The 15,156-nt window shown below is 49.9% G+C and overlaps 1 protein-coding gene across 8 annotated transcripts in view; it reads right to left on the bottom strand.

Moving 5' to 3' along the window:
- Positions 1-3,527: 3,527 nt before the first annotated feature.
- The window catches only part of TECRL (trans-2,3-enoyl-CoA reductase like), a 119,942-nt gene continuing 108,313 nt past the window's right edge, over positions 3,528-15,156 (bottom strand). For 4 of the 8 annotated variants that reach the window (XM_074993908.1, XM_074993907.1, XM_074993906.1 and 1 more), the window contains 2 exons: positions 11,665-11,796; positions 9,401-10,285 (listed from right to left, as the gene is read on the bottom strand). In XM_074993908.1, coding sequence (XP_074850009.1) covers positions 9,543-10,285; positions 11,665-11,796 — 875 coding nt within the window. In that variant the 3' untranslated portion in view covers positions 9,401-9,542. The other 4 variants (XM_074993910.1, XR_012645495.1, XM_074993909.1 and 1 more) reach the window with 4 other exon arrangements.

The following is a 15,156-nucleotide window of genomic DNA, read 5'->3' as shown; positions in this document are numbered from 1 at the left end:
AAGGGTTTAACAAAATGCCATTTTAAAAAGCTCATGGTTACTTGAAAAATGGTTATTGTCTAACATGAGGAAAATACTCATGCAAAGAATGAGAGCAAATGTATTTCAAGGCGATGAGTGTCATGAAGACACAGCGTTGTCATGTGATATATCTCTGTCAGCGTGTCTGGTAATGGTGCAGATGCCAGTGTCCAGGCATCTCAAGAGGTGTAATTTTGACAAGGAGGTCTCTCAATAAGCAGCATGCTAGGAGAGCTGGAACAAAAATGGGATGGCTGGCAAAGACCGATTCTGTAATTAAGAACATGAGTTTCAGGAGGGAGCTAAATAATGGTAAGACTTTCATTTTAAGAAAAACAGCAGATCTCACCACTTCCCTTAAAGTTGCTCTTTCACTAAGAAAGTAACTACGCTTGCGGTGCACTAGAGCTGTGGGAAAGAGAACTCCTGGCTGTGATGGGTCCTCCCCTGAATGTCATGTGGAATTGAGGCACAGCTGAACTCTCTGTCTCCAGACAACTCTCTGTTCCCCAACCCAACTCTGCATGCCTTCTGGAGACAGGGGAAGGGGATGGGAAGCCCAGGACCACCCCCTGTTCTGGGTTCCGGTCCAGAGACTCTAGATAGGAGGCAGCTGATGGGACTTTTCCTTTCCCCCATACATAACAGCCTGTCCCTGGCCATTTCTCCTGCCATGTCCCGCTAGCACCTTCCCACTGTAACTGGCTGAGCCACGTCTCCCTTTCAGAAGCTCAGTCCTCCAGCCTCTCTTCTTGTTTTGCTCCTTTTCTCCTCCCCCCGCCCCCACTTTCTACCTGGTGGGAAACCTTCTAAAGCAATCCAGAATGCCTTAAAAGGAAGCAGGTTTCTGATAAGCCGTTTTATTGCAGACTCATTCTTGATGAGCCCCAGCTGCCTTCCTTGGCTGCTGGGCCACATTCTGTGGCTACATCTTCATTACAGTGACCTTTCAAGAGCAGATCTTCCAGAAGATCTCTTCCGAAAAAAATGTCTTGTGAAAGAACATGTCCACACACAAAAAAGCCGATCAAAAAATCAATCCACTCTTTCGACAGAGAGCTTCCACACGGTCCCTGCTCTTTCAAAAGAACGGGCCAGGGATTGAAAAATTGGGTGCTGGGAGGACTTACCCCTCAAAAAAGAGGGCCTGCAGAGCATCTACACACACTTTTTTTTGAAGAAGCCTTCAAAGGAAGGCACATTTCCTAACCTGGGAGCAGCAGAGGGCTTCTGGAAGAAGAGCTGCATTCTTTCCATTTTTCAGCGAAAGAGCAGTTTGTGCATAGATGCTCCACATGCTCTTTCAAAAAAAGGGACGGATTTTCCATAAGGACTTCCTAGTGTAGATGCAGCCTGTGAGTCTAGGTAGGAAACAAAAAGGCACTAACATAGCTCCCCGTATGCTGACCTTCCACTAGGCTCCTTAAGCATGCTGCCTGTGAGGGCATTCCCTACCTTACATAGATTTTTCAAATGGCAGGAATTCTGTTTCCAAATTTGGTTCTCAGACCAGACTGTGGGAAAATACAGGAGTCCAGAATCATGTGGTCTGGTCACATGCCCTTACATTACATACAGGCTAGGGGAAATGGTCTCAGAAAGGCTCCTCAGGTGGGGAATAATCTTCATCTAAGGCCTATGGTTTTCCCCTGTGGTTCATGGTCAAGAATATTCCCTTCCTGACCAGTTTTCCAGACTGGAAGCATCTTAGCTAGTGGGAGTCACCTAGCCATGACATAAATTTGTGTAGTGGAGCAGCTGTCTATTCCAGCAGGGAAAGTGTTAAAAGCAGGTCCCATGAAGCCCTGTGCAAACCTGGCCAATCAAAGGAAGGGAGAAGTTAGCCAATCAGGGCCAGGTGGGGCCCTATAAAAGGCTGCAGGGCAGAGATGAGCTCACCTTACTCAGGCCAGAAAGGAGTAGTGATAGGGTCTCAGGAAAGGAGGGCAGCACATGAGACAAAGCAGAGTGGGGCAGGGTAGTGAGACAGTGAGAGCTCTAGCTAACCACTGCCAGACTGCAGGCCTTGCAACAGGGGTCAAGAAGGTGCAGGCAGTAAGGAGAAGTGGCACAAGGAGCACAAGTAGTCCAGGGGAGGGAAGGAGAGTAGAATATGGCCGCTGTTAGATGGTCCATGGTTCAGGGCCCAGAGTACTAGGAGGACCTGGATCCCCACCCTTCACCCTTTCACTGCACCTTGCCACACTGGAGCATGGCCAGTGTAAACAGTAGCTTGGAAGTGGGGAGAATGGAGTGAAGGTCACAGTCCTGAAGTAGGCATCAGAACTCCAGAGTCAGATGATAGAGACAGAGGAGTGGACAATGGGAGACACACCAAACTGAGGTTGGTGCACTCCACAAACCGAGCTAATTCTGGGGCTGACCAGCCAGAGACATTGTGGCAATAAGTGAAACCCATTGACATTTGAAATAAAGATACAGTCAATTTTAATCACTTCATGTGCAAAAACTGATAAGCACGCACAAAAAAGAAGATATTCAGCAAATCATAACTTTTCCAACGACACTTTCTATTATCCCCATTGTAGAAAATGCATCATGATTATGTCAGGATTATATCATAATAATATGACTGTGGAGAATATGGGGCACAATGTCACACCTACCCCTAGAAAAAAATGACTGATTTATTTTTTCTGAATCAGGCCAAAAGTCAAAATATTTCATAGGAAGGGATTTCCAGTGGGAAAAATTAAGTTTTGACAAAACTCACCTGGACTCTTCTGGCTTACCAGCTACTTATTCTTGTCAATTTCACTGCAGCTCTGTACCTGGCAAATAAAATTAGCAAGAGGTTTCTGGGCTGGCAACCATCAGTTTGATTGTCCTGACTCAAAAAGAAAATTGTTCAGCAAAATTTAAATTTTCCACTGGAAAAGTTTTGATTTTTGGGAATAAATGCATTTTGCATCATCTAATCATCCTGATGGAAATTTCTCAAACCTAATCATACCTACTTTAACTGTAAATGCCTCTGTGGTCTCTCTGTGTTCCTCCATCTTCAAATCAATTGGTGTGTGGGTCAAAATAGATTTACTTTATAAGCCCAGTGTAAGGGACCAAAGAGGAAAAATATTGTATGCACAGATCTAGCAGTGGAGGTGGAGTCCCCTTATGATGTTGTGACCCTGGGAGGGCAGTTTGGCTGTCTTGTGCATGTGACCAATGCCTGATATGTAACTTGGGCAGCACATGAAAAGATGAGGGGAAATCCAGTATATTAATGGACTGAACAGTTATATAATCATGACTCAGCAAGTTAGGGAACCTATAAAAGACAAACTGCTGGGCAGTAAATTGAACTTCTCTGTTGGATCAGGCGCTGGTGCCATGCAACTTTCTTGTGGCCATCGGCAGTCATTCCATGGTCCCTTACTGCTGAAGGTACATAAGGTCAATGCTTCTTACTGTATAGGGTTAGGAAATTTACTTGGAGTGCTGAGTGCTGATTGCTTCAAAGAAATGTTTTCCAGCTAGCCTTGGTGTCAGGTGTTTTCTTTTCACTTGTGAGCCTTGTTCCTGTTTCCCATCCTACTTGAATGATGCACCCGGTTACCTGATGGGTAGAAGCATGTTCTTGCTTTTACCAAATACAAATAATCAAATGAGCACCTACACAAACACTGCCCACATTGTAGAAGTGCAATGAACAAAGAGGCTGAAGAAAAGTCATGCATGCAGGGAAAAGATAACTTAGGCTGAGCAACGTTAGGATTTTTTTAAAATAAGTCTAGCAAAGCACAGGAGCACTGATCAAACATTTGTACATATCCTTTGTCCTGTGAAGGTAATTAGTCTTAATTATTTGCATTAGTGGAGTGAAGCAATATTTTTCACAATAAGAAGAACAAAGAGCAGATATTCATCCTAATGCAATCAAAACCTAAAATTTAATTTCAGTTTATCTATGCAAATCCTTGAATTAGCATGCCATTCTTTCCTCTAAATCCTTTAATGGATGCGGATGATGAGGCATTGGCATTAAAGATACAGCTCACAGCTAACTAAAAAATAGAGAACATTTACAAATAAAACATGATGCAGGAAGTATGACCTTTCCTGAAAATGTTTTATGTCTTGAATTTGCTTTGACTTCAGGAGACTTGTTACAACTATGACTAGATAGACTGGAACAATAACTACAGCTCAATTTATCTTGATCTAAATAAGTTTTGCATCCAGTGAGTTTTATTTTAATACACTTAACTAACACCACAAGCTGTCTTTGATATTAGGCTGCCTTATCTTGGGGCCTACTGTTATACAAGCCAGTTCAGAGTCCTTCCATTTATACATAGCAATGTAAAATTAAGAGGCTTTTGAGGATAATAGTGGTTTTCAAATTGAGGGGAAGCTCTTTTTATTCGTCTGTCCTCCTAGGTCTCTGGTTTTGGCTATATTATTACCATAAAGGGATGACTTTACTTCTCTTATAGCTTTACAGTCAACTAATATGACAAGAGGAGGACATGGTGCATGGGGTGGTCTACACTAAGCAGAAGATCAATACTGCCATGCTTGATCTTGAAGGGTTCAATTTTGCACGCCTAGTAGGAATATGTTAAAACAAACCTTGAGGGTGACCCTATTGGCTTCAGTGCAAAGAGTACAGAAGTCCATGAGAGAGTTTCTCCCATCGACCTCCGGCAGTGCAGCCACATGGGAAATTTGACCAAAAGTATGGCAACTCCAGTTTGCAATTCTCATAGCTGCAGTTAAGTATCTTGGGTCGAGCTTCTTTCCCAGTGTAGCCCTGCCCTATGTCTGGCATGGCAAGCATTTTACTGGGCTCTGCTGAGCTCAGAATTTCAAAGTCAGGGACCCACAGGTAGGCCCGTAATTGCACATACATTCATAAGCGGAATGATTTTCAAATGCACTGACCACCAACTTGCTCTAGCGAGTCTCAGTAACATTGCTTTAGGGGCAGAGCTTTAGGCCTTCACTCCTGGGAAACTTTGGGTAGCTATTTGGGAGGCTGGAATGAAAAGATCTCTGGAGAAAATTGCCGGTGATCCAGAGGCTAGCCCACTGCATCTGTCATTTCCTCTTTTTAGGTGCAGTTTTGCTTGGTTGCATCCAAAGTTGCCAGGACACTGCGGAAAAATTCGTTCAGGATTTAGAACTGGCTTGGGAATCTGCTTGCTGCTGATAGTAGTAATAAGCCACTTCCACTCCTACATCTGGGAGCATAGGTCACTGATGACCATTCACCAGCATCCCCTGTCCTGGGTGATCATATCCCGTTCTCACCAGGTGTAGTCCATCTTTTTAGTGTCTGCCTGCAGGTTGCTACACCAGGTGTTTCTTGGGCACCCTATTTTCCTTTTTCCTTGTGGGTTCCAGCTTAAGACTTACCTTGTGATGTGGCTGGCAAAGCTCTTGGAGAGTGAGCTGGGGAATGTCTGAGAAGGAGCTGCTTCTTGGGTCTCGTCAGTCCCGGGGAACAGGTTTTTAATAACATAGGCTACGTCTACACTTGCCCCCTTCTTCTTCGAAGGGGGCATAGTAATCAGGCCGATGGGAGATAACAGATGAAGTGCTGTGACGCATATGTAGCACTTCATTAGGCTAATTCTCACCTGCAGCAACTTCAGTGTCAAACTTTGAAGTGCTGGCGAGCTATGTAGCCACAGGCACTTTGAAGCAGCGTGGGCACTTTGGGGAGTAAATGGAGTAAAGTGTAGTAAGGACTTTTGAGTAGCAAGGACACTTCAAAGTTGCCATGGACAGAATTAGCGTGATGAAGTGCTGCATATTCACCGTGGTACTTCATTAATAATCTCCCATCACCCTGATTACCATGCCCCCCTTCAAAGAAGGGGCAAGTGTAGACATAGCCATAGAGTATCATTTCTGCTCAGCATCATGGAAAGTGGTTCTTTTTCTTCCCACCCCCAACCAGAGATTCTGTCTCTTACAGACAATGGTTCCCAAACCCAGAAACTCAGTGAAGAATTTCCTGAGATGGTCCTGAAGGATGATCTGGAAAATAACTGAGTGGGTTGGTCTTTCTTTTCATTATCAGTCTATTTATAATCTTGCTGACTCATAGGCAGAAAAAAAAAAAAAAAAAAAACTTAAAGAATTGTATCCAGCCATTTTGCAGTCTAACACACCTGCATTTATTTACTAGCTGCCGTTAACAGGATGTGATTGACCTGTCTTTGGGTGCCTTCCAAAGTTAAGCCTTCCTCTTGTTAATAGTTGGCTGTGAGAATGGCTTTTCCAGTGCAGGATGGGGTGAAATGTATCAATGCCAATTCTGCCTCGAATATATACGAGAATTAAAATTAATATAACCTACATAATCAGGAGGCAGTTGCCTTCTTCCCCTACATACCAATCTGTATTCCACTAATCATCTGTTCCTGGGATTAATTCCTCTTAAGCAATCTAGAGGCAATGGGAGAAAGGCATCTATGTCTGAAGGTGTGAGACACCTTGAATAAAGAGCATCAGAGAAACTTGAGACTAAAGGCCACATTCCCCAAGGTCAAAGGCTCGGCTGTTTAACAAAGTCTTCAAGAAGTGTGAGACCGGTTGCTGGCTGGAGCGCCCCTCCATGGCTGGGTGTAATGGAGCAAGGTCTAATGCCAACAGCCACCTCTGACCCTGGAAAGGTCTTTTTCCTCTGCTTAGCCGTGTCTACACGTGCTGCCTACTTCGAAGGAGCGGCAATAACTTCGAAATAGCGCCCGTCACGGCTACACGTGTTGGGCGCTATTTCGATGTTAACATCGATGTTAGGCGGCGAGACGTCAAAGCCGCTAACCCCATGAGGGGATGGGAATAGCGCCCTACTTCGACGTTCAACGTCGAAGTAGGGACTGTGTAGTCGTTGCACGTCCCGCGACGTCAAAATTGTGGGGTCCTCCATGGCAGCCATCAGGTGAGGGGTTGAGAGACGCTCTCTCCAGCCCCTCAGCTCAATGGTGGCCACGTGGAGTGGCCCCTTAAAGGTCCCCACCCCCTCCTTTTCTGTGCAGAAAGCTGAGAGCACGTGCACGCAGCAGCAATAACACGCGACTCGCCTGCACGCTCCTCCGCAGCCACCCACACCCCCACCCAATGCGATGGCCACCAGGCAGCCCCCACAGCGCCCTGAGGGAACCCCCCCGAAGGGGAGCCAGGGTTCCAAGGACAGCCAGGGCAGGAGCCAGGCCGGGAAGCGGCAGCAGGGCCCCTCCTGGACGGAGGCTGAGCTTCAGGACCTGATGGGGCTCTGGAGTGAGGAGGAGGTGCTCCAGGTAATGGGGAGCCAGAGGCAGAATGCGGATGCATTCGCTCAGCTGGCCAAGGGCCTGGCCGCCAGGGGTCACCCTGCCCGCACTCCGGACCATGTCCAGAGTAAAGTCAAGGAGCTGCGGCAGGGTTAAGCCCGAGCCCAGGATGCGGCCAGCCGATCTGGGGCCGCCCCCGTCACTTGCCCCTTTTACAGGGAGCTCAGGGACATCCTGGGCCCCCAGCACACCTCCTCCCCTCCGGCCACTCTTGACACCTCGGCTGAGGAGCCCCAGCAGGCCCTGGAGCTGGAGTCCGCCCCAGAGGCAAGCCCCGCACCCCGGGGGCCCCCCCTGGAGCCAACCCCCGGGGCACCGGAGCAGGAGGAGGAGGAGGAGGAGGGGGACTCTTCCTCCACCGACACCGGGCTCCAGATCCTTTTGCCATCCCGGAGCAGCAGCCGGGCATCCGCCCCCTGGATGTCCCCCGACCGTGGGAGTGGACCTACAGGTATGTACCCCACCGGTGCACACCCCCGGGGTTGAGGGGCGGGGGTAATAGATATGTGGCCAGGGCCCTCCACATGCCCAGATGACCATGGCCCCAAGGACAGCAGTGGCATGTCCCTCACAGGAGTGCATCAGCCCCTTCCCCCCCCGCCCAGCACGACAGTGCCATGCCCCATCCCCAGGGCAGGGGTCAGCAGAACCTCTAGGGTCCCCCGGGAGGAGGGGGTGGGACACCCAGCAGCAGCAGCAGCAGCAGCAGCATGTGATGGAGTGGGGGGAGTGCAAATGCGAGACTCAGGCTAGATATGAGCAACAAGCTGAATAGCTCCCAGTGGCTAAGGATGATCCTGGGGCTACAACTGGCAGGTTACACCTCTGCCCTGAACAAAGAGGAGGGAGGAGCCGAGCTGCGTTTGAATCGGGGGCCGCAGTTAGAGGCTAGGGGAAGGGAGAGCTGGAAGGCAGCCAGCCTGAGGAGGGGGAAAGCTACACCCCAGAGGGGCACCCCTTGGGGTCTTCTCCCCAGGACGGGTTGGAAGGACTGTATCTGACTGCTGTACTGTCACTTCTGGGAGAAACTGGGCATCTGTTGCCTAAGAAACCTCTCCTGTCAGACCCTGCTGAGTGAAGTGAGAGTCACTCCTGCCGGGGGACGGGGTGCAGTGCAGGGGGACCCTTGAACCCCATCACAGCAGCATCTCCTGGGGAAGGTAATGGGGAACCTGCAGCATAGGGGTGGGGGGACAAGGGCCACGGCTCGGGGCCCACACTAACGCCTGTCTCCACTCTTCTTCCCCCCCTCCTGTGTTCTGCAGCTGCACCATCGGAAGGACCGGAGAGCGCCGGCGACGCATCAGTGGTCCCGGAATCCCCTCCGGGGCCATCGCTCCAGGCCAGCCCCTCGGCGGAGGACCGACCGGCCCCACGGCGGGCAAGACGGCGGACCCAGCACCAGCCGCCAGCGACGGACCCCCAGCTGCTGGCCCTTCACCGCCGGCAGGTGGAGGTCGCGGAGCAGCGCCTGCGGGTGGAGCAATGCCGCCTCCACCTCCATGACCGGGCGCTGGCCTAGCGCCAAGAGGCATGGGGGGCCTACATGGAGACATTCAACTGCATAGCGGACTACCTGGCCCCCCATGCCGCGCCAGCTGCCGCTGCGCCTGCCCTGACTGCTCCACCCACCGCGCCACCCGCTGCTCTGCTTGTCGCCACACCGTCCACCATCGCCCCGCCACCCGCCACCGAGGGCCGTTCCGCCGAGGGAGACCTGGGGCCACCTGACACTCGCCGGACGTATCTGCCGGTCCTCCCGGCCCCCAGCCAGCCCTGGACAGGGCTGGGGCCAAGGCGGGGCTCCCGGCCGCCCACCCCCATTGCTGGACTTGAGGGGCGTGGGGCCCAGGATGTGCCCCCCCTTGTATATAGTTGGTATTTATTTATTTGTGCCCCCCGTTTGCCCAGTCCCGCCCCATGTAAATAGTTCTCCCCTTCCTTGTTATCCCTGTTTTTTTTTGTTAATATGTACATACACTTTTCATATTTAAGTTAGTTAGAAGTTCCTGTACATAGTTTGTATTGGTTAGTTATAGAACAGAGTTGAAAGTAAACCAGTTTGATTTCACAAACGAGTGTCTGCTTTTATTTGTGCAGGAAAAGTGGCGGCGGGGTGTGCTGTTGGGTGCTCCGTGGTGTGGGCGTTGGGGCAGGGAGTGTTGTGGAGGATGGGGGGCGTGCAGTGGGGGGCCTGGCAGCATTCACCCCACGGCCTCATCGAAGTGGGCCCGCAGGGCCTCCTGGACCCGGGTCCCTTCGGGGTCCACCTGGCGACTGGGGGCAGCGGGTGTCTGCACATCGACCCTGCCGGCCTCCACAGCCCAGCCCTGAAAAAAGGCCTCCCCCATGCTCTCCACCAGATTGTGCAGGGCTCAGCAGGCATCCACAATCAGGGGGATGTTGGTGGGGCCCGCATCCAGGCGGGTGGGGAGACATCTCCAGCGCCCTTTGAGGTGGCCAAATGAGCGCTCCATGACCTGGCGCGCGTGGTTCAGGCGCTGGTGGAAGCACTCCTGGCTGGCAGAGAGATGGCCCGTGTACGGGTGCATGAGCCAGGGCCGGAGGGGGTATGCCGCATCTGCGATGATGCAGAGGGGCATGGTGGTGTCCCCCACAGGGCTCTTCCGCTGGGGGATGTAGGTCCCCGCCTCCAGCCGGCGGCACAGACCCGAGTTCCAGAATACCCGGGCATCGTGGGTGCAGCCAGGCCAGCCCACGTAAACGTCCTGTAAACGGCCCCGGCTGTCCACCAAGGCCTGGAGGACCACTAAGTGGTAGCCCTTCCGGTTTATGTAGCATCCTCCACTGTGCACTGGGGCGCGGATGGGGATGTGAGTCCCATCCAGAGCCCCGAAGCAATTGGGGAAGCCCAGGGTGGCAAAGCCCACGATGGTGGCATCCAGGTCCCCCAGCCTCACGAGCCTGTGGAGGAGCATGGCGTTGATGGCGTGCACGACCTGCAGGGGAAGCACATGGGAGAGCACCAATGAGGGGTGAGCAGGGTGTGTGTGGCCCTCCCCTGCCCGGGCCCCCCGCCCTCCCCTGCCCTCCCCTCCCCTGCCCGGGCCCCCCTGCCCAGCCATGGCTGCCTCCCCCCTTTCCCCCCATGGGTCCTCTTGCCTCCATGAGGACAGCCTCGACAGTGGCCTTGCTGACACCAAACTGCTGTCCCACAGATCGGTATCTGTCTGGAATGGCCAGCTTCCAGACAGCGATGCCGACCCGTTTCTCCACACTGAGGGCACGCCGCATGGCGGTGTCCTGGTACCTGAGTGCGGGGGTGAGCCACTGGCATAGCTCCATAAATGTCTGCTGGCTCATTCTAAAGTTCCTGAGCCAGAGGTCATCGTCCCACTCCCCAAGCACCAGCCACTCCCACCAGTCGGTGCTGGTGGGGTAGCTCCACAGCCGCCGGCGTGTGAGGCGGGGGGTGGGGTCGGGGTGCTGCAGGGTTGGGGGTTGCGTCCTCCTCCCCTGCAGGCCGCTCATCCTCCTGTGTGGCAAGGAGGTGCTCAGCTGCCTCCCACATGGCATGGAGCAGGGCGAGCCCTACTCCTGCAGGGGCGGCTGGGTGGACCTCTGGCTGCTGGTGCTGCTGCTGCTGCTGCTGCTGCTGGGGGTCCATGACTGCGGCGCCCGAGGTCTGCGTGCCTATGGCTCTGCAGACCGCGTGCTGTGCAGGCTGAGTGTGTCTGGGAGGGGCCCTTTAAGGGAGCGGCTAGCTGTTGCCCCGGAAGCGCTAGCCCACCCTGTGACCCTGTGTGCAGCTGTGCCTGGCACCCCTATTTCAATGTGTGCTACTTTGGCATGTAGACGTTCCCTCGCTGCGCATATTTCGATGTGGTGCTGCGCAACGTCGATGTTGAACATCGAAGTTGCCAGCCCTGGAGGACGTGTAGACGTTATTCATCGAAATAGCCTATTTCGATGTCGCCACATCGAAATAGGTTACTTCGAAGTAGGCTTCACGTGTAGACGTAGCTCTAGTGACCTATTCAACCTTCTGGCTGGGTCACATCTAGTACCATCCTGCTGGCAGGGTCACACAAACTCTAACAAACAGGAGGGCCAGGTCCTAACAGCAAGTATCAGCTCTCTAATTCTGGGTTCTGTGATGGAATATACCCCTCTCATCTTAAGGCTTTCTAAAGGCCATATCTCCTTAGATCTAGTGGCTTTGTGCCTCCTTCCCCCGTGGCTGGTAGGGGAACCCAGCGTGTGCCTCCAAACAGGGTTTCAGCTCCGTGACAAGCATCAAGCAGGCATGTCAGGATCAAGCCGGCAAGGTCCATCTATACAGATGAGCAAGCTGCATCCCACCAGGATTTCTTCCTACCTCTGCCTGTCTGCAGGCCTTTTCCACAGCCCCTTCCTGGGCACGCTCCACACCTGTGTTCTTCCAAGACTCCACAACCCCCTTTAGAATCACAGGTATTTCTCCTCATTTGTGTATGGATAGAAATACCATCTTGCCATAGGAAATGAAAGAACAGAACCATGAGGAGGGGAGATACAAGTCCAATAACTCTTTAATAAATAATTTGCTGGGCAAGCCAGAAAACAGACAAACTTCCTGCCTCTTTAACCAACAAGCTTTCACTCAGGTGTGAAACTGTACATGACCCTGCCTTATGACAAAGGGGCTGTCTCTCTGTCTTGTTCTGCTGTAGGCCCTTGAGGGTGTTAAATGCTTGTTTATAGATAATTAAAGACTGCACAGACTGGGACCAGTACTTTCAGAGGAAACAAAAGATTTTCCTCATTGCCTTGCTAATTGATTGTCAAATGCTAGAAATGACAGCAAAGGAAAGAGACTACTAAAGAGTATAAGCAACTAATTAAGGTATGATTTTGATTAGGAATTTCTGCCTCTTTAAGAAATTTCTTTTACTGTTTCAGAGTATGAGTCATAAAGGCAAACATAGAAATACAATTCTTCCAATGAATTACACATAAAAAAGCCTCCAATTAATTAAAGAATGGAAGAAATGTATTATATACCATTTCTATCTTCTTGCTATTGACAGAAGCAGCAGAGAAATAGATAAAAGCCAGAACCATCTGGTATATGTTCATCAGAAATAGGATGGCAGCTACCCCTTGAACAGACCTTCAATCTGGATATCTATAATGAGGACACAGTGTGAGATCTCCAAGGTTGCTGATTTCATGTGAATAGTCCTATAACCCTGGAGGAGGGGAGAAACTAAGAAGAACAGCTTGTGGAACCCACAAAAGTCATTGCAGGACCACAAAATGGTCCTAAAATTTGACCACCTACTAGACACTTGACCAGTCCCATGGACTGGCTTCCTTCAAGTCCCATGCTGATCACTGAGATCTCTAATTGTGTTTATTTACAATAATCTGTTATCAGTTAAAATCCAACACACAATTCTTTCCAGTCTCACTAGAGTCACCCAGGAACTTCAAGTTACTTGTACAAGTTATACCTCCTGGGGCCAGCACACTTGGAACATGACCAGTCCCAAGCCAGGGAATCTGCTGAACTAGGGAGGTCAATGGTGGCCCCTCTGTTGGCATCTGCTACGGACCTTTATTCTGACAGCAGCAGAGAAGCCAGCACTGACCGAGCAGGGAATCGGAGGGTGGGAGGAGTTGCTAGGGGGAAGAGGCAGGGTGGTTGCAGAGCCCCACCAATGGCCACAGGGCTGCTCTTCAGGTCACCGCCCACAGCCCGCTTGCCCTTCCCACCTTCCTGAGATTGCTGTGATCCAGAAGCTATGTAAGGGTCAGGGAGGAACTGCTGAATGTGGGGCCTTGCTTTTCACCCGTAAGTGTTCTAGCCTGGGTGCACTCACAGGGATGCCAAACCAAAGAAGTTTCCAGGCCATGGAAGTCCAGCCCATACAGAGAATACATCTGAGAAGGGATACAGCAAGCTCATTCTTCACCAGGTCTCCTTCAATATTTGTTGTCCTGCTTCAGAAGTTTCTGTCATCCAATCAGAGATGTCATCTAATCAGACCATGTGACTTAGATGACCAGTCATTTATGAACCCCAGATCATGCCTAAGAGAACACAGGAATTCAGAGCAACCAGTTTTACCTGAGCTATGTGGTGACTGCATGTAACTGATGACTACATTTGTGGCATTTGAGATCAATCTGCAAAATGTCATGACAAGAAGAAAGTCTTAAATTTGCAACCAGCAGTTTTTTTTTCTCTTCTCTGCAATAGGCAGCTACTCAGATAAATAAATATAAATACAATCAAGGTTATGCTTTAGAAGCATTCCCACCCACAGCAGTGGGGTAAAATAATAAATATATTAATAATTTATAAGATACCACAGAGATAACCACAGCACTAAATAGCCCTGGGGAACCTAAGGAGAAAGAAGTAAACAGACGGAAGGATGAAAATAAAAATATTCTGGTAAGCTGGTGGCAATTACCAAAGCAATTTACAGGGGAGCTGACTGCTTCTGCAAGCCCCTGGTCAAGTTGGAGTGGGCCAGCTCCATACTCCAAGAAGGGGCAGGGAAGAGGCAGCCAGGCATACCATACCACCCCCCAACCCTTAGCACTCTCCATAATTTGTGCATAGTGCTTCAGCAGTGATTTAAGGGACCCAGGACCCCAGTTGCCGTTGCTGCTACTCTATCAGTGATGGTGGCCAAAGCCCTGGGCCCCTTTGAATTGATGAGCCCTGAGACAACTGCCCTCTTTGCCCCCATCCCATTAGCAGGCTTGACAACTTATATATTGTTGTGCATAGAGAACTGGTGTTGTAGTCCTTAACCCACTAGCAATTATCTTCAAGAACTCCTGGAGGACAGGTGAGGTCCTAGAGGACTGGAGAAGGGGAAACATTGTACATATCCTTAAAAAGATGAAGAGGCCCAGGGGATTTATAAACCTGTCAGCCTAACTTTGGTTCACGGAATCTTACTGTAAAAAGTTATTAAATAATCAAGAGTCCGTCTTTACTTAACAGAAGATTGACTTGATTACAGTAGATCTTCTGGCATTGGACTTACCACGCTCAGTGGGGATGCACTAAATTGAACCATCATGGCTCCAACATCAATCCTGTACTCCTCCCCATTATGAGGAGTAAGGGAGGTCAATGGCAGTTTCTCCCATCAATCTCCCACTGTGGGGATGGCCAGAAAAATCCATCTTTGATATATCGACTCCAGATATAAATTATAGCTGGAGCCATGTATCTTAAATCAACTTTTCCACAGAATGTGGATCTGGCCAAATATGTAAACACCTCAGAGTGGATAACAAGGTGATAAGTAATAGTCAACATGGATTTTCCACAAATAAAATTAGACCAGACCAACCAAATTTCCCTCTTTGATCAGGTTTCTGTTCTGATATGCAGAAAGGCAGTGGGGGAAATTAGGGATATATTTTGTCTTGAACAAAAGATGACTGAGGGAGAACCTGATGATAATCTCCATGTACGTTAAGGTCTGTTATAAAAGGGACAGTCATTAATTGTTCTCTGTGTCCACTGAAATTAAGATCAGAAATAACTAGCTTAATCTGTCGCCACAGAGATTTTGGTTCGTCATAGATTCCAATGACAGAAAAGACCACTGTAATAATTTAATTTGACCTCCTGGACACAGAACCTACCCAAAATAATTCCTAAAACATATCTTTCAGAGAAACATCCTATTTTGAATTTAAAAGTTGCTTTTTAGGTGTAAGGATCATTAAATCCTGGAATAGTGACCAAAGAAGACTGTGTAATCCTGGTCCTTGGAAGTTTTTAAAAACAGGTTAGACAATCACCTGTTGGGTATGGTCTAGTGTATGTTTTCTCCTGCCTCAGAGCAGGGAATGGACT

This window comes from Carettochelys insculpta, chromosome 4, assembly GCF_033958435.1.
Source record: "Carettochelys insculpta isolate YL-2023 chromosome 4, ASM3395843v1, whole genome shotgun sequence".
In the NCBI taxonomy this organism is placed as follows: Eukaryota; Metazoa; Chordata; order Testudines; family Carettochelyidae; genus Carettochelys; species Carettochelys insculpta.
The sequence above is the reverse complement of the archived record's forward strand: the minus strand, read 5'-3'. Positions and strand labels throughout refer to the sequence as shown.